This window comes from Haemaphysalis longicornis, unplaced genomic scaffold (genome assembly GCF_048455015.1).
Source record: "Haemaphysalis longicornis isolate Haplotype H1 unplaced genomic scaffold, Haemaphysalis longicornis Haplotype H1 scaffold_3, whole genome shotgun sequence".
Lineage (NCBI taxonomy): Eukaryota > Metazoa > Arthropoda > Arachnida > Ixodida > Ixodidae > Haemaphysalis > Haemaphysalis longicornis.
This window is the reverse complement of record NW_027526335.1, coordinates 8,660,194-8,676,345: the sequence shown is the minus strand read 5'-3', so window position 1 is coordinate 8,676,345 and position 16,152 is coordinate 8,660,194. Positions and strand designations below refer to the sequence as shown.

Below are 16,152 nucleotides of genomic sequence, written 5' to 3'. Positions count from 1 at the left end.
CGATGCACTGCATTCAAGTCATTGGCTCACTGAAACGCCATTTCTAGAATGACGAAAAAAGTTGCGCCCCACGAAAGGGCAAGAGCCACGACCAATAAATAATTGCCTTCTGGAAATAAAATCTGAACAACGAAGAGCAAACTATATTTGATATTTTCACCATTTTTTTTCCCCTCCCGGAGGTCTACGAAAAAATATATCCGCAGTTGCCTTATTCTCTGTATATCAGCTAAACACACTTGCGGCGGCATAGATGTCGCACTACTAATGTAAATACTAGCCGTGTATTGACGCCAGGGCTACTGACGCCAGGGCTACTGTAGTGTAAGGGCTACAGGGCTACTGTAGCCCTGTAACTCTCTCTGGTACCATTGCTCAAGCTCATACCAGCTGGGCATCAGTTCTTCACTTTTCAACGTCAATCAGCGTCATCTCACAACGAAAAGCGCAGGCTTTCTCGAGGTCAGTGTAGCGAGGGACCAGATTTAACGTGCATAATAGTGTATTCTTCACTGAGATGGCGCATCACTAAAGGAGATAAATTACTTACCGCGATCTAGTGAAACTGGCTAGTTGCTCTTTTTTGGATTGGAAAACATTTAATGAGCATAAAAGTGGGTGGCTTTCTCAGTCCAGATAGCCGCGAGCTAGCGCAGCTGCTTGGGCGCGAGTGATGAAGCGTTCTTGGTCCTCGCACCGTGAGCTGGCCAGCTCGCGCTCCCACTGCTCAGGGGATGGGGAAGGGAGGGGGTTTGGCGCGTAGGGGCATTCCCAGACTAGGTGGTAGGTAGTGTTTGGGACGGAGCAAGAAGGGCAGTTGTAGGGGTAAGTGGAGGGAGATATGTGGTGGAGTATCGTGGTGTTGTAGAATGTGTTGGTCTGCAGTCGACGCCAAATGCGAGCCGCCTGTGTGCTGAGGGATGGGTGAGGAGGAGGGTATTGAAGCCGCAGTTGGCGATAATGATATAGGATTTCAGTGTATCGGGGAGGGACCGGGGGATAGATGGAGGGTTCGGAAAGGTCCTCTTCCGTCGACGAAAACGCCCGGAATGTAAGAGCGCGGGCAGCGGCGTGTGCCGCCTCGTTTCCCTCGAGGGAAGAATGACCTGGTGTCCATACAATCTGGATGTGGGGTGGATCCTTGATTGATGATAGTATCTTCAGCGCTGAGGGAGAGATGCGGCCTGTACAGTAGTTGCGGCAAGCCTGTTGCGAATCTGTGAGGATTGCCACGTAGTTAGAGGAAGCCGTGGTCGCTGCTAGAGCGATGGCTGTCTGTTCAGCCGTCGTGGTGCTTGCGTGGAGAATGCTGAGGGAGGTAACATTGACAGATTTGGAGTCGACGACAACCAGTGCGTGAGCAGGGCGGGATGTATACGGAGCGACGTCCGTGTATCGGGTGTCCGGTTTGTTGTGGTATTCGGCCCGGAGGCGGGTGACGCGGGCCTGTCTTCTGCCTTGATTGAAGGAAGGGTGCATGTGTTTGGGGATGGGAGACACGAAGATGTGAGCGCGGAGTGACGGAGGGATACGCTGGGGGGTGTCTAAAGGAAGAGGAGTGGGGTAGCCTAGTTTATGCAGTACCGTGCGACCCGTAGGGGTGAGGGCAAGGCGAGTGAGTTGCTGGACCCGCTGTGCTTCGAGGAGCTCAGAAAGGGAATTGTGGATACCTAATTGCAGAAGGCGGACAGTAGGCGTGAAGGCAGGGAGGCCGAGGGCGATTTTGTATGATTTCCTAATAAGGGCGTCTAATTTGGCATGTTCCTTTGGTTTGAGGTTGACGTAGGGAGTACCATATGTAATGCGGCTGATCAGTAGGGCTTGACAAGACGGCAGGTGTCTGGTTCTTTTAGGCCATGGCGCTGGGTGCAGATTCTTCTGATGAGATGTGTGAGCTGGGTGACTGTGACATGAAGTTGTGGGAGAATCGCCGCCCCAGAGCCATCTGCGTGGAACGTCACACCAAGTATACGGAGTGAGGGCACTTGGGGAACGGGGCGTAGAATCGATCGTGACTGACGGGTCCGGAGTGGGGTTTGGGGGACGGCCTCGGGTGCGGGCTCGAAGAACGAGGAGTGCGGATTTATGTGGTGCACATGTCAGACCACGCTGCTGCAGGTACCCGAGTGTGCAATCAACGGCTTGCTGGAGAATGTCTTGTTGATCTCCTGGGGATCCTGCGTTAGTCCAGAACGTGAGGTCATCCGCATAGAAAGCGTGCTGAAGGTTGGGGATGGCAGAAAGCTGGGCTGGGAGTTGCAGAAGGGCTATGTTAAAAAGGAGCGGAGAGATTACAGAACCCTGTGGTGTTCCTTTCGGCGGAGTCGGGAAAGGGTCAGACTGGAGGGGGCCAATACGAAGCGTTGCGGTGCGGTTCTTAAGAAAGGCCCGGACGAAGTTGTATGTGGCCTCCCCGCAATTGGTTGTTTGCAGTCCTTGGAGTATTGCGGCATGCGTGACATTGTCAAATGCTCCTTGTGCATCTAATGCAAGTATAGAACTGGGATGCGTTTTGCTTAAGTTTTCGATAATTTGCTCTTTAAGTGGTAAAAGCACATCTTGGGTAGACAGGTGTGCTCGAAATCCAAAGATGGTATGAGGATAGAGGTCATTGTCCTCCAGGAATGCCGTAAGTCGGGAGTGAACGAGGTGCTCGAAGAGTTTACCCAGGCATGATGTGAGGGAAATAGGGCGAAGGTTGTCAACGGAGATTGGTTTGTGTGGTTTCGGGATGAGGGTGATGTCGGCGTGGCGCCACTGAGGAGGAAGGGTGCCGGCTGCCCAGTGCTTGTTGAAGAGGGCAAGGAGGGAGTTGAGGGAGTCTTCATCGAGATTTCGCAAGGTCTTGTTGGTTACTCGATCTTTTCCAGGGGTGGTATTGCGCGTGATGCGGGTGAGCGCCTGCTTCAATTCTTGAAACGAGAAGGGGGCATCAAGCGCAGGGTTCGATGTACCCATGTAGTCGTCAGATGGAGGAGGTGGCGGGGTTTGCGGGGGACCAAAAAACTTCGTGCGTAGGGTGTCTAGAAGGTGGGCAGGGGGATGGGGGTAGTTATGAATCACACGTTGAATGTGGTGATACGTGGCAGTCTTGGAGTGTTTTGAGCCCAGCAGATGTCTCAGAATACGCCACGCACGTTTTGTGCTAAGCGTACCCTGAAGCTCGTCGCAGAATGAGCGCCAATTTTGGGTTTGAAGGGTTCGAGCGTATTCCGAGGCACGCTGGGTGACTTGAGCGATGCGGCGCTTTAGCGAGCGATTGTGCCTGCGCGTTTTCCAGCGGTTTACTAAGCCTCGTCGGGCTGCCCACAAATGTGCGAGATGGGCGTCCACAGAGGGATTGGCTGTAGTGAGGGGGATAACTTTTGTGTGCTTCTGAACCAGGGACAGAAGCTGCGATGTCCATTCTTCGAGGTCCGTGATGTCATCTGGCAGGGAGGTGGGATCCTTGCGGAACGAGGACCAATCGGTGAGCGTAGCGTGACCGATTTTACGCTTGAGGGGAAGGCAGCGAATAGTGAGCGCCAGAATGTGATGGTCACTCCCCAAAGTATCCGGTTGTCTCTGCCACTCTAGGTGAGGGGCATTTCGAGCGAAAGCCAGGTCTGGGTTGGTGTCACGTGAAACACTGTTCCCTATACGGGTCGGGAGGGCTAAGTCGTTGCACAGCGTGAGTGCCTGGTGCTGCGTTGCGTGAAGGAGGGCAGTGCCTTTCCTTGTGGCTTGGTTATAACCCCATGAGTGGTGAGGGGCGTTGAAATCCCCAAGCAGAAGAAGAGGGTTAGAGCCGGCTTTTTGTGTAGCCATCAGGAGGAGGGGGTCGATATCCTTAAGCGGGTGTTGCGGGGGACTGTACACGTTGAGGATAAAGAGGCTGTGTTGACCCGGGTGAGTTGGGGGAATCTCGACGAAAGTGTGGTTAATGGATGAAGGGATATCATGCTGCTGCGCCGTGAACGTTTTAGAGACGAACACTGCTGTGCGATGAGAGGGATCCTGGGTGAAACATTCGAAACCACGAAGCGTTGGGGTTGGCGTATCGGTTTCCTGGAGGGCAATAACGTCTGGGGGAGATTGGCATATGTAATGATCGAGCTGGGCTTTTTTGCTGTTATATGACCGGCAATTCCATTGATAGGTGGTAATCTCGGAGGGGTCACTCATCATCGGGCGGGAGTGGGGTGGCGGCGGCTATCTGGGCATCGGGATGCTGAGATATCTTCGGCTTCTTCGATTGAGGAGTCCTGTCACCTTCGAGGGCGTCAAGGCGCTGCAGAATAGCCTGGGTAAGGTTGGATGGGCTAGCCTGTTCTAAGGGGTCATGCGCTGGGTGAGGGAGTCAGTGAGCCGAAGGAGAGTCTGCGCAGTGTCGGTAATGGTTTTGTTGAGAGCAGCCATTGCTCTTAACATGGTTAATTTGAGTCTAATCACCCATGCTTATACCCTTCCGGGGGAAGGTAAATGCCAAATCATTACTAAATTTTCTTAAATCCCTACATGCTACACGAAAACTAGCCGCTACACTAACTTCAATTTGCGACATTCGTTTACTGGCCCCAAGGCGAGTGCGTGCACCCGCAATCGGTGAGGGTTTGGGACGGGAATAGAAATCTCCCAGGACAGATAACACAAATTGATTGGGCAATATACCAGCCGCCATACAAAGCAAAGCGAGAAAAAGTTCTATGCTCTCCACGGCCATTTAGTTCGCAGTGAGTGCCTGGCTACCTTACGGATGGCACCCATGATTATAATAACGAATGTCATTTATAAACGAATCTATAATCTCATCCATTCGACGATGATCCATTAGTGAGATCAGGTTGGAAATAATTCAGCCATTTGGACATAAACAACAGCTTAGGGATGTGAGTGAAGGCATCCAGCGACATTTCTGCTGGTAGGACGTGTTGGAATAACGCGCCTCGGCTTTAGGCAACTCTTAGTTTGGAAATTTCTCTGACGATGGCGCCACCATTACTGCGCCCCGAGCGCAATGGCTCTAAAATGTCGTCTGGTCGTTAAAACTTCTTGCTTGTCACAGGTTGAACGTGGCACGGGTCCTTTCCGCGATTTTTAAGTGTGAATACACTTTATAAGCGACCCCAAACCATCACCGCCGGCGGCGGCGTCGGCGTCCGCAGTGCTCCTCTATAAAGAAACAGCATCCGGCGCCAGGTTTCGATCCGCGGACTTTGCGGCCGCAGCGCGACGCTCTACCGATCAAGCCACGGACGCGACGGTGATATCAGTGTTGACGCGCCTTATATCTTTAACGCATTCAAACTACGTCGTCAGCGGCGTGCGTTGGCGACTCAGCGGCGTTATAGCGGCTTGATAACTGCGTGGTGTACACGTGATACTACAAACCCGATGGAAGAGATGGAAGAGAAGGCGGCGAGGCGGTGGGCTGCGGGGGCCGAGCGCAAGCGCCGCAAGCGGGCCGACAACCGTGCATTCGCACTTTCACATTCTCCCCCTCGGGGAAATGCGGGGGAATTTTTTCACACCTAAGCTCCTTATAACCTAATGAAGCGAGGGCAATCCACTAGAGAAATACCAGACGATGTCACGAAGCGCGATCTCGTTTTAAAATGCGCCCGCGAGTTAACATGCGCGCCCGGGTCCGTCGTTTCGGCGGAGTGACACACGATGCTATTGGCGTTCTTAACTTACACACCACTGCAGTCGCCTCTCTGGTTTAATTTGAATTTTCGGTTAATTGTGAGTGGTGCTCCGGTCCCGACAATATTACATGCAATTCAACAGAAGAAATCGCTGGATAATTCAATGCTAAAACCCAATATATCGGTTTTTTTAAGTTAGTTCGAATAAAAAAGCATCAAGGTGACCGTCACATCTCGACAAAATTCGAAATGTCTAAGCGCGAGAACACCGTCGTGCTGTTCTCTGCGTCAGCGCCATCGCAACTGAGTCAGCGCTCAGTCATAAAGCCCTGAGACTGGCGCCATTGTATACGCCTTTCAGATCTTCAGCCTTCTTTGGTGCGCACAGCTCCGTGTGAGCAGTTTTCGTGGAGGACGCTTAAGGCTTAGGGCAAACCGTATCGTATGCTTCAACTGCCGACGAAAGTCAAGATTGTGAACAAAATCAAGAAGGGAGACGTGTTGATGACTAATGGCAATGCTGTTATTGTGCTTTCAGTTGAATTGGAAGTTCTCCTTAATTCGAACATTTTCGCAGTTCCCGTGGATTTCGTATTGACGGGAGTATTCAGAACACCCACCGAAATATTCAGAGTGCTGCATACCCCCGCACCCCTCCTTGCGGCCTCTTTTTTTATATTCGCCATGATCATTGCACACCGCATCGAAATATAAAATACAAAATTAAAGCCGTTCCACTCAATGTGGAAGCTGTCGGAAGTGCAGAGCAGTGATTCGCCATAATGGGCTGTAGCGCCGTTATACGCTCCCTGATACCACCCAATGCAAATCAAATTTCCCGCCTTCGCATGCAGTGCTCGCGCGCCCCTGCCTGAGACTGCGCCAGCGGGAGTTCTGTTTTTTGTAGCGTGAGTTACCGTGGCTGAGGTTGAGCAGTTTCGCGTGGCTCCTGGAGAGCCGTGCTGCGCATGTGCGAGGAGCAGTGACGTCACACGGTGCACAGAACGTCGCTAGCTGCCCGGCGTCTCTCTCACATTCCACGCGCCCAGCGTCTTCGCCAACCCCCGTTCCGCACTTGGCGGCCCTGTCCACTTCATGAGCATGCGAGGGGTGGCCGGATGTGGAACCGATGGCTCGTGCGTCGCGGCAACACCGGCGTGCACCTGTGGAACCAGCTTAGCTCTGGGGCGATTGGTGACGCTGCGCCGGAGCCGCTTGATAAATATGCATGTGTCACATAATGCGAACACCATGTGTGTGTCACTGAAGCGGCAGTAAGCGTGATAATTAAGCTAATCCTAGACAACCAGGATTGCTAAGAATAGCCAGCTGAACCTTAGCTCACGCTACGTATATCCTGGCATAACCGATCTAAGCCACTGCTAATTTTTTGTGCTTGATTTTCCTCCCGCGCGTGCCGGCATTTCACTGCCACTTTTTTTTAGCTTACTCTCTCTGTCTCTCGGAACAGCGCAAAGGGACGAGGACAAGGCGTAGACGGGACACAGCGCGGACTAACAACAGATATTTATTGCACAAAATTACTTAAATACAGAATTCTGTCGCAACAAAAGAGAAAGAGGGAAGTGAAAGAAACACAGAACTTTCAAGCCATCACTGCAGCTCACGTGCTGTCACCAGAAAAAAATTCACAGCATATCCAAGGGTTGAATGATGATGAGTGGACGAAGCTCCTGAGGGGAAATCATCGGTAAAACCGTGACTCTTCAGTGAAAGTTCGCCCACTACATCTGTGTCCGAACGTAACGTCTAGAAAGTCTCGCTTAAACCGCGCGTCGGCACCTTGGGGCTGAGCTCGCCTGATGCGTTTTGCAGACGCCTCACGAGCTCTCACTGCATCGGGGTCTGCCTGCCGATACGCGCGCTTTCTCGCCGCTTCCCGTTCTCTGACGTTTTGGAGATCCTCTTCGCGCCGCAGCCGTGCCGCTTCGCGTACGGCAGGGTCCTCGCGCCGTTGCCCTGACGCTTGGGCCTCTCGTTCTCGAACGCTGGGATCTTGGCGGCGTCGTCGCGCAGCCAGACGACACGCTTCGGCCTCCCGCTCTCGTACGGCAGGATCTTGGCGGCGGCGTCGCGCAGCTTCACGGAGCGCTTCTGCCTCGCGGGCTCGCACATCTGCAGCCTTATCCATCGGGCGACTCCGAGCGCGCGCCAACAGCGAACGGATTTTATTACAACGCTCCCGGCCATCTAGTAAACAATCCAAGAACTAAACTAGAGGTAGCCACGCCATCTAGTAAACAATCCAAGCGCATCTTTTCATCATATACAAGTACCGCCATCTAGTAAACAATCCAAGAACTAAACTAGAGGTAGCCACGCCATCTAGTAAACAATCCAAGAACTAAACTAGAGGTGGCTACATACATACGTCGAGGATGGACAGACCCACGCCTGAAGGAGTTTCGCCCCTAAAAGGCAATTTCTTTGTCGGTTAACAACACCGAAGGGTAGCTGACACACTTGTCTTTGTTAGAATATATCTCGTAAGCTCCAACGATCTCCAGTGTCATTTGGTTGGTACCTGTATATGTATGAAGCATTTTTTGAGGTCAGGATAACAACCACAATCTTTACAATGTGCGCCTAGATTTCCGTTATCTCCCTTTTTCAAGTTATTGCGATGCTCGCGCAATCTGTCATTGACACATCTTCCAGTCTGTCCGATGTGCTTTTTCTTGCATTTGTCCAGCGGTATCGAATAAACCACTCCATCCGAGCAGGCCACGAATGGCGTGCGATGCTTGGTGCTACACGTGGCAGACTTGACGCGGCCCTCATTAACTTTGTTGCAAAGCTTGGATAGCTTCTTAGGAGCGGAGAACAGGACGTTGACGTTAGCGCGTTTTCCAATTTTCCTCAGATATGCGAAAGCGTATGAATGTATGGGATAGTTGTGATTTTCCTTTTATCTCTCTCTTTTGGAGCATCTTGCCTGTTTCGTTCATCCTTCACCAGTTTTGGAAGACTCTCAGCTACCGAAGTCTGTAATTGTAGCGGATAGCCGGCGGCAGTCAGCCGAGCCACCTGTCCAAGAAGGCTGGCTTCCATTAAATGATTACAAGATTTGTTAAAGGGGCACTGACACAAATTTTGAAGGCGAGATAACGTCGGAGATAGATTGTTGGGAACACATATACATCATCTGCAAAATATCAGCGGCGAATACAGCCTAGAACATATTTAAAATCAATTTTGAAGTGTGCGAAACGCAACCGAGCAGCCAGCAGAGGACCACGCGCAATTGTAAATAAACAACATCCAAACACGTCACGAGTTTGTGTTTGCCGCTTCCGCACTACCGGCGTTTTACGCGGGCTCGCCCGGCTCGCCGCTCCAATCGGAGGGCTGGAGGGCGGAGCTTCTGCTCTCGAGAACGAACGACCCGATCGTTGGCGGCGGAGGCGCAGTGATTTCGTAAGCTCATCGGGCAGCTGGCCGCGACCAAAGTTCTACAGCAATTCCAGGCACTGTTTCTATGACTGTTTATTACCATTGGATGCGAAAACGCGCCGGAGGCACGAAAAGCTCACTGAGCTAGCCGCACGGTCGCTGTGCAGGCGGCGGCCACGGCCGCGAAGTGGCCCAGGCCGGCGCAGGTAGCTCGAGTGATAGCTTGTTACCGCTGCACGAAATTGTCCCCAAGTCCCGACCATAGTGGCTTACATGAGAAAGGAGTTAATGATGCGATGGCGGGTTGCATTAAAAATTGTCATCTGCACCGCTTACGAGAGCGGCACTCGAATATCCGCCGCAGTGCTGAGCCGAACACATCTGTAGGCGGACCTGTAGGCAGACCGGCCGGCTGCTCCCAGCGCGCGTCTTGCCACCCACCGTCTCGAGCGTCGCGCGTCGTCTTTAGCCGCGGCAGCATTTGCACTCGCAGCGCCTGCGTCACATCCACGGTCGCTTTTTAATTAAGCGCCTCACGAGATCAGTACGTGGTGGCATTCGCAGAAACTGCCGTCGATGCGGATTCGACAGTGCTACGGCGGCTCTGCTCTGTGATATCCCTCCGACGGTCACGTGGTCAACTTTGTTCACACAAAATCCACAAAATCCATCGTTTCGCGGCACTCGCTGAAACCGAAACTGCGACTGGCCGCATTTAAAATCCCTCTAATTAAACAACCGTCGCACGCTGAAGCAAATGAGGTTTCTACAGGTTATAAGTAGGTCACTAGCTACTTATCGCGACGAAAAAAACAAGATGCTAAATTTTTGTGTCAGTGCCCCTTTAAGTGCATTCGAGACACACAGCTTCACGATACCACGCTTTACCAATTTAGAATGGGCAGAATGATACGGGAGAATGGGCTTCAAACAACGAGGCTCATAAGTCCAACGGATATGGTCATCGTAGAAATGCAGTCGGAGATCAAGGAATCTCATGCTGTCGTCAGTCATAGTGTCATGCGTTACACAAAGCGGTTGGAAAGGAGTCTGAAATACTGTCAAAACGTCAGAAACGGCACTGTCCAAGCGTTCTTTTGTGGCATCCATGAGCAGCAGGTAGTCATCGACGTACCTGAACGTCTTAACTACTTTACATTGGGGCAGGCGAGTGGCGACAACCCTGTCAAGGGAGGCTAAAAACAGGTCACTGAGTACAGGAGCCAGGCAAGACCCTAGTTAAAACGCACAAACCTACGCGTAATCGTATCTGAGAATGGTTCTTGGCAAATGTCCTTGGCGCTATACCTCAAACGTAATCTTGACATTCTTCCAGTTGACGATCCCTTTTTGGTTAGAAGTTCCTCTGAAGTCGTTGATCTTCTTAAAGACATCAGCAGCAGTAGCCTTTCGGCCTGTTCGGTGGACATAAAAGACCTGTATTACTCCATTCCCCACAAACAGCTGCTCTTTTGTGTAGAAACATGCATTGATGCTTACGGGGCCACTTTGTTTCAAAATGCTTCAGGCATCCCTATTAATAAGTTCTTAGAATTGCTTGCCTTTTACCTCCGCTCTACCTTCTCGACTTGGGAGGGCAACATATACTTTCAGAAGAAAGGCATCTGTTAGGGTCTTGCCTGTCTCCTGTACTCAGTGACTTGTTTTTAGCCACCCTTGACAGGGTTGTCGCCACTCGCCTGCCCCAATGTAAAGTAGTTAAGACGTTCAGGTACGTCGATGACTACCTGCTGCTCATGGATGCCACAAAAGAACGCTTGGACAGTGCCGTTTCTGACGTTTTGACAGTATTTCAGACTTCATTCTAACCGCTTTGTGTAACGCACAAAACTCTGACGACAGCATAAGATTCCTTGATCTCTGACTGCATTTCTACGATATCTGTTGGGCTTATGAGCCTCGTTGTTTGAAGCCCATTCTCCCGTATCATTCTGCCCATTCTAAATTGGTAAAGCGTGGTATCGTGAAGCTGTGTGCCTCGAATGCACTTAACAAATCTTGTAATCACCTAATGGAAGCCAGCCTTCATGGACAGGTGGCTCGGCTGACTGCCGCCGGCTATCCGCTACAATTACAGACTTCGGTAGCTGAGAGTGTTCTAAAAAATGGTGAAGGATGAACGAAACAGGCAAGATGCTCCAAAAGGGAGAGAGATAAAAGGAAAATCACAACTATCCCATACATTCATACGCTTTCGCGTAATCTGAGGAAAATTGGAAAACGCGCTAACGTCAACGTCCTGTTCTCCGCTCCTAAGAAGCTATCCAAGCTTTGCAACAAAGTTAATGAGGGCCGCGTCAAGTCTGCCACGTGTAGCACCAAGCATCGCACGCCGTTCGTGGCCTGCTAGGATGGAGTGGTTTATTCGATACCGCTGGACAAATGCAAGAAAAAGCACATCGGACAGACTGGAAGATGTGTCAATGACAGATTGCGCGAGCATCGCAATAACGTGAAAAAGGGAGATAACGGAAATCTAGGCGCACATTGTACAGATTGTGGTTGTTATCCTGACCTCAAAAATGCTCCATACTTTATAAAGGTAACAACCAAATGACACGGGAGATCGTTGAAGCGTACGAGATATATTCTAACAAAGACAAGTGTGTCAGCTACCCGTCGGTGTTGTTAACCGACAAAGAAATTGCCTTTTTATCTGGTGACAGCACGTGAACTGCAGTGATGGCTTGAAAGTTCTGTGTTTCTTTCACTTCCCTCTTTCTCTTTTGTTGCGACAGAATTCTGTATTTAAGTAATTTTGTGCAATAAACATCTGTTGTTAGTCCGCGCTGTGTCCCGTCTACGCGTCGTCCTCGTCCCTTTGCGCTGTTCCGAGAATGCTATACCAACACGCCCAAGCTTATACCGTAGTTTCGCTTACTGGCGTTAAAACCACCCCAGCGAGCGTTCCCAACTAAAGAAACGCGGGCGACTGCCGGTTAATTACGTATATTTCGACTCAAATGTACTAAGTTTTCTTTGCGATATACAACGGAGATATGTATGACAAGCGCCAGCGGTTGACGAGTTTCGAACGCTTATGACTATATAAACCGCTTGGCTTTCGATGCAACTGGGTTACGCCACGACGACAGCGGCTACGACGGTACGCCGGCTCTACTTGGGTCCAGCGAGCGAGCTAGGACAATGGGCGGCCCTAAAGTGCTCTGCACTTAAAAAAAAAGTGTCAGTTTGTTAACAAGAATGGTTCCTCGGAGTCCAGTGTGCACTCGTATTTGCATGTGTTTATTACAGTGAATGATACAACTAACCCTTCGACTTTACTACCGGCGACGTATAACACCCCCGAAATGTGTTTCTGGAGACGCCACTGTTTAACTCATTCCGTAATAAAATTGCGTGAAAAATAAAGGAACACGCTTTAATGCCTATTTTAAGTACTTCTACAAACTCGCTTTTATTTCCACTAGACTACAGGTTGCCACCTAATTAGAAGCTCCCCACCGCGAACCATGCTCAGGAAAGCGAGTGCGTGACCATGAGAAGCTTGCTGTTTTCACTATCCAAATACATCCTCTTTATACATTGACCCTCGTACACTGGAACCCTCCATGCTGGCTTTAATTGCACACTTTTCTTTAAAAAGCGGTCTAATGCGAGCAGTTTAGAAGTTGCGATCCTGCGATCCTCATCCCAGGCAGCCTCTCCAGTCTTCTCAAGGAGCCCACCTGTTTTTGGGTCGGACTGCCCGCCTATAACATGTCCCAAGCTACAAACACCCCCTACCCCTCCCCCACCCTACTACTCCCACTTCCCCCATTTGATGTAGAGTCTTCCTACCACAATAAAGGCTGCCTCCTGCTCCTCCTTCACTATGAGCGCCATGTTTGTGGTGGGCCAGGCAAAACAGAAAAAAAAAAAAATGTGGCTCCGATCCACGCTGTGTAGGGGGTTGGAGTGCGAAGTTGTAAACGACACCCACAACGATTACGCTTGCGACGTCACTTGAGTTCTCACACGTGACTATAGAAAGAGTGAAACCAGAGACAAGTGAAATGTACTTAACCACACTATTACTGCACAACGACATTCTCGATGGCTTGATGTTCTTCTTGTTCTGGCTGTTCTTCTGGCGTCTTTCCTTTCCGTGGCCTACCCCGGGTAGGCTGGAATGAGAGGTGCTTTACCGGTCTCCATTTTATAACGTAAGCGTGGTGACGCCACTACGTGATGTCTATGCGGTTGGGTACTTTTGCACTCGGAGTAGCTTACACAACCGTAATATTTACCGGTATGGCCTGTCCCCCTGGGTAGGTGTGCTCCTGCCTTCTTAATGATGATAGTTTTCTGCTGACATCGCCGCGAAAATTTTCTTGGATGGTAAAAGTATACTGCTTTGCAGTAATAAAAATAGTCACCGGAAACGTACACAGAGGTTCTGAATTTGGCGAGATGCTGCTTCGATTGTAACCTGCGAGCTTGCTTATCCTGAGTATCTGCTACGAAGTTATATCCCGCCTTCTACTTTCTATCTTTTCAGTACCCGGACGGCATGATAGTTAGCACCCTCGCGGAGTGGGTAGTCGTGCTCACGTTCCTGGCTTTCACGCTGTCCTTTTCGGCCGAGTTCCGGAAGTTCAAGCTGACCCTGAAGCTGGAGTACATCGCGGAGGATCCGAGCTCGAGTCGCTCTGAACTCAAGATTCCAGAGCAGGAGGACAGCGCCGAGACGAGCATCAAGGAAGCGGCGGGAGATTCGTAGCCTTGTGCACCTAGTCGCACCTAGTCACCGCGCTGACACAAGAACACCGTGTACAGCGCCCACAAGAGCTTGCAAGCGAGCTCTTCGAGCAGAGGAATCGGGCCATCGACACAACGTGGGCTACGAAAGTTGTGGGACGTTTACGTTCGTACCAGACATCTAGCGCCCTGAGTAGCCAGTAATGTTCGCGTCCTTCGGCGGTCGGCAGCTAGTGTAGTTTAGGGTTGTTGCAAATTGTATTTTTTTTTATTTATCACGTGCGAACGCACTGAACTTGGTGTGTCATGTTGTGCCAACTTGGTGTGCCATGAACTTGGTGTGCCATGAAAGTACGTCTTCGTCTGAGGCTCGTTGAGAAGCTCAGCATCTTGAATATGAAACCTGTGAGCTTGGCGGATAATATTTTTGAATTTACCTTGTACATGTTTTTCTCCCGTATTAGAAACTAAAATTACCGCGCAGGCGAATTTAGCATTTGTCTGGTTTCTGTAAAAAGCATTACAAGACTGAGCTGCATGAAAATAAAAAGTACGGCTTCTGACGCGAAACATTTTTGAGACTTTATATGGACGCCATTTTTAACGTCTGTGATAGCAAGGAGACAGCGTTCCTGCCCGCTTTGTTGTGTATTTGTATGTTACTCGAGTAAAAACTTAAACCCATTCTGTATCAAATTTTGTCTTACTCGTGGTGCTTATTGTTCGGAAACAAAATGAGTGCAACTGAAAATGTAATAAAATACATCGTAGAGGTTTTTTGCTATCCTTGAAACTAGTTATAGAGCTTTCGTCTCACCGCTATACAGGCTTAATTTCAAACAATTTGTACTGCAGGGTCGAGTGTTCCCTTCACTGACTTTGCATAGATTAACGCCATATCGAAAGTTCAGTAACCCCACCAGTTTAAGTACCTGCATTAGATGGATGCCAGAACTTCGGCGATCACGGTAGCCGCAAGCCTGAAGATGAGAAGGAATCAAACGAGGTCGCTATCCGAGCATCCTTCCGAAGTTTCAGCAAGAAATTGGGGAAAAAATTACAAACTGTAAAAGCGGGAATTGCCGGATTATGTGTAAGCATACACCGTTCACCTACACGCCGAGCAACTGCCAGTGTGCTTTACAGCCATACACAGGTAATTTAACAAAACTTGTTGGGGGGCCAATTGGTTCATGATTCTTAACAATGTTTAGCGCAAAAAACCAAAAACAGTACACAAGAAAGGAGACGGGACAAGCGCTAACTTTCAACTGAACTTTATTCACCGCCGAAGCCGCTAAATATAGAAACAATTGGCGCATGCGCAGCATGCCCCACAGTAATAGTATCACAAGTACGAATATGCGTAAATCACCGAAACACCCGAAAAAAGATTTCTCACGTAAAGAATAAAGGGAATGCGCATTTGCTCGCGCGTTGCGATTCCTGCAAGAGCCCACTTCTTAGAGAGAGAGAGAGAGAGAGAGAGAGAGAGAGAGAGAGAGAGAGAGAGAGAGAGAGAGAGAGAGAGAGGAGAGAGAGAGAGAGAGAGAGAGAGAGAGAGAGAGAGAGAGAGAGAGAGAGAGAGAGATGAAACGTTATTCTGCAGCTGAAGTCCGAGCCGCGGAGTTATGAGTCCTCGGAGGAAGGGGGTGTCCCATGGTCCTCCGGCGGTAACGGGCTTGGCGGAGGTGCACAAAAAGTTTCAATGTGGGCAGCCAAGAGGGACCACAGGGCTGCCCGTAGGTTTTCAGGGGGAGCGGCCCAGCTAGACCACGAGTAGGGAATATCAGGGGGAAGGGTTTGGTCGAAAGAAATGTGGAAGACGAGGTCGCCCGTACACAGCGCCAATATGTATGTTCATTGTCCGGATAGCCACCGCATACCTGACAGTGCGGACGACCCTGGTGACTTTTGTATGTAGTGGAGGAACAGATCACAGGGGAGGGACAATGTCTGCGCCTGTCTAATATATGTGGCGTGTCTCCGTGACATGAATTTAGATGTGGAGGGAAGTACCTTTCATGCTGATTCTGAGTAGGAGCAGAGATGTTACAGCACGGGAACTCTTGGAAGTTTTCTATATCAAGCAAAAAGGCGATAACTGTATCGGCAATACATCGGTGGTACTGTTTAACACTGATAAATCTTTTTTTCTAGCGTTTCGGTGATTGACGCATATGCGTACTTGTGATACTCTTACTGTGGAGCATGCTGCGCATGCTCCAGTTGTTTCCATATTTACTGGCTCCGTCAGTGAATAAAGTTCAGTTGAACGTTAGCACTTGTCCCGTCTCCTTTCTTGTGTACTGTCTTTGGTTTTTAGCGCTAAACATATTTTTAAGAAGCCATACACAAGCGCATTGGTAGGAAGACGGTTCAGGGTCAG

The 16,152-nt window shown here is 50.1% G+C and overlaps 1 protein-coding gene across 6 annotated transcripts in view; it reads left to right on the top strand.

Annotated features, from left to right (window-relative positions):
- LOC144173919 (DNA damage-regulated autophagy modulator protein 1-like) overlaps positions 1-14,459 on the top strand; it is a 70,358-nt gene extending 55,899 nt beyond the window's left edge. For all 6 annotated transcript variants that reach the window (XM_077702251.1, XM_077702252.1, XM_077702254.1 and 3 more), the window contains one exon: positions 13,564-14,459. In XM_077702251.1, coding sequence (XP_077558377.1) covers positions 13,564-13,785 — 222 coding nt within the window. In that variant the 3' untranslated portion in view covers positions 13,786-14,459. The remainder of the gene's footprint in view (positions 1-13,563) is intronic.
- The last annotated feature ends 1,693 nt before the right edge of the window (positions 14,460-16,152 follow it).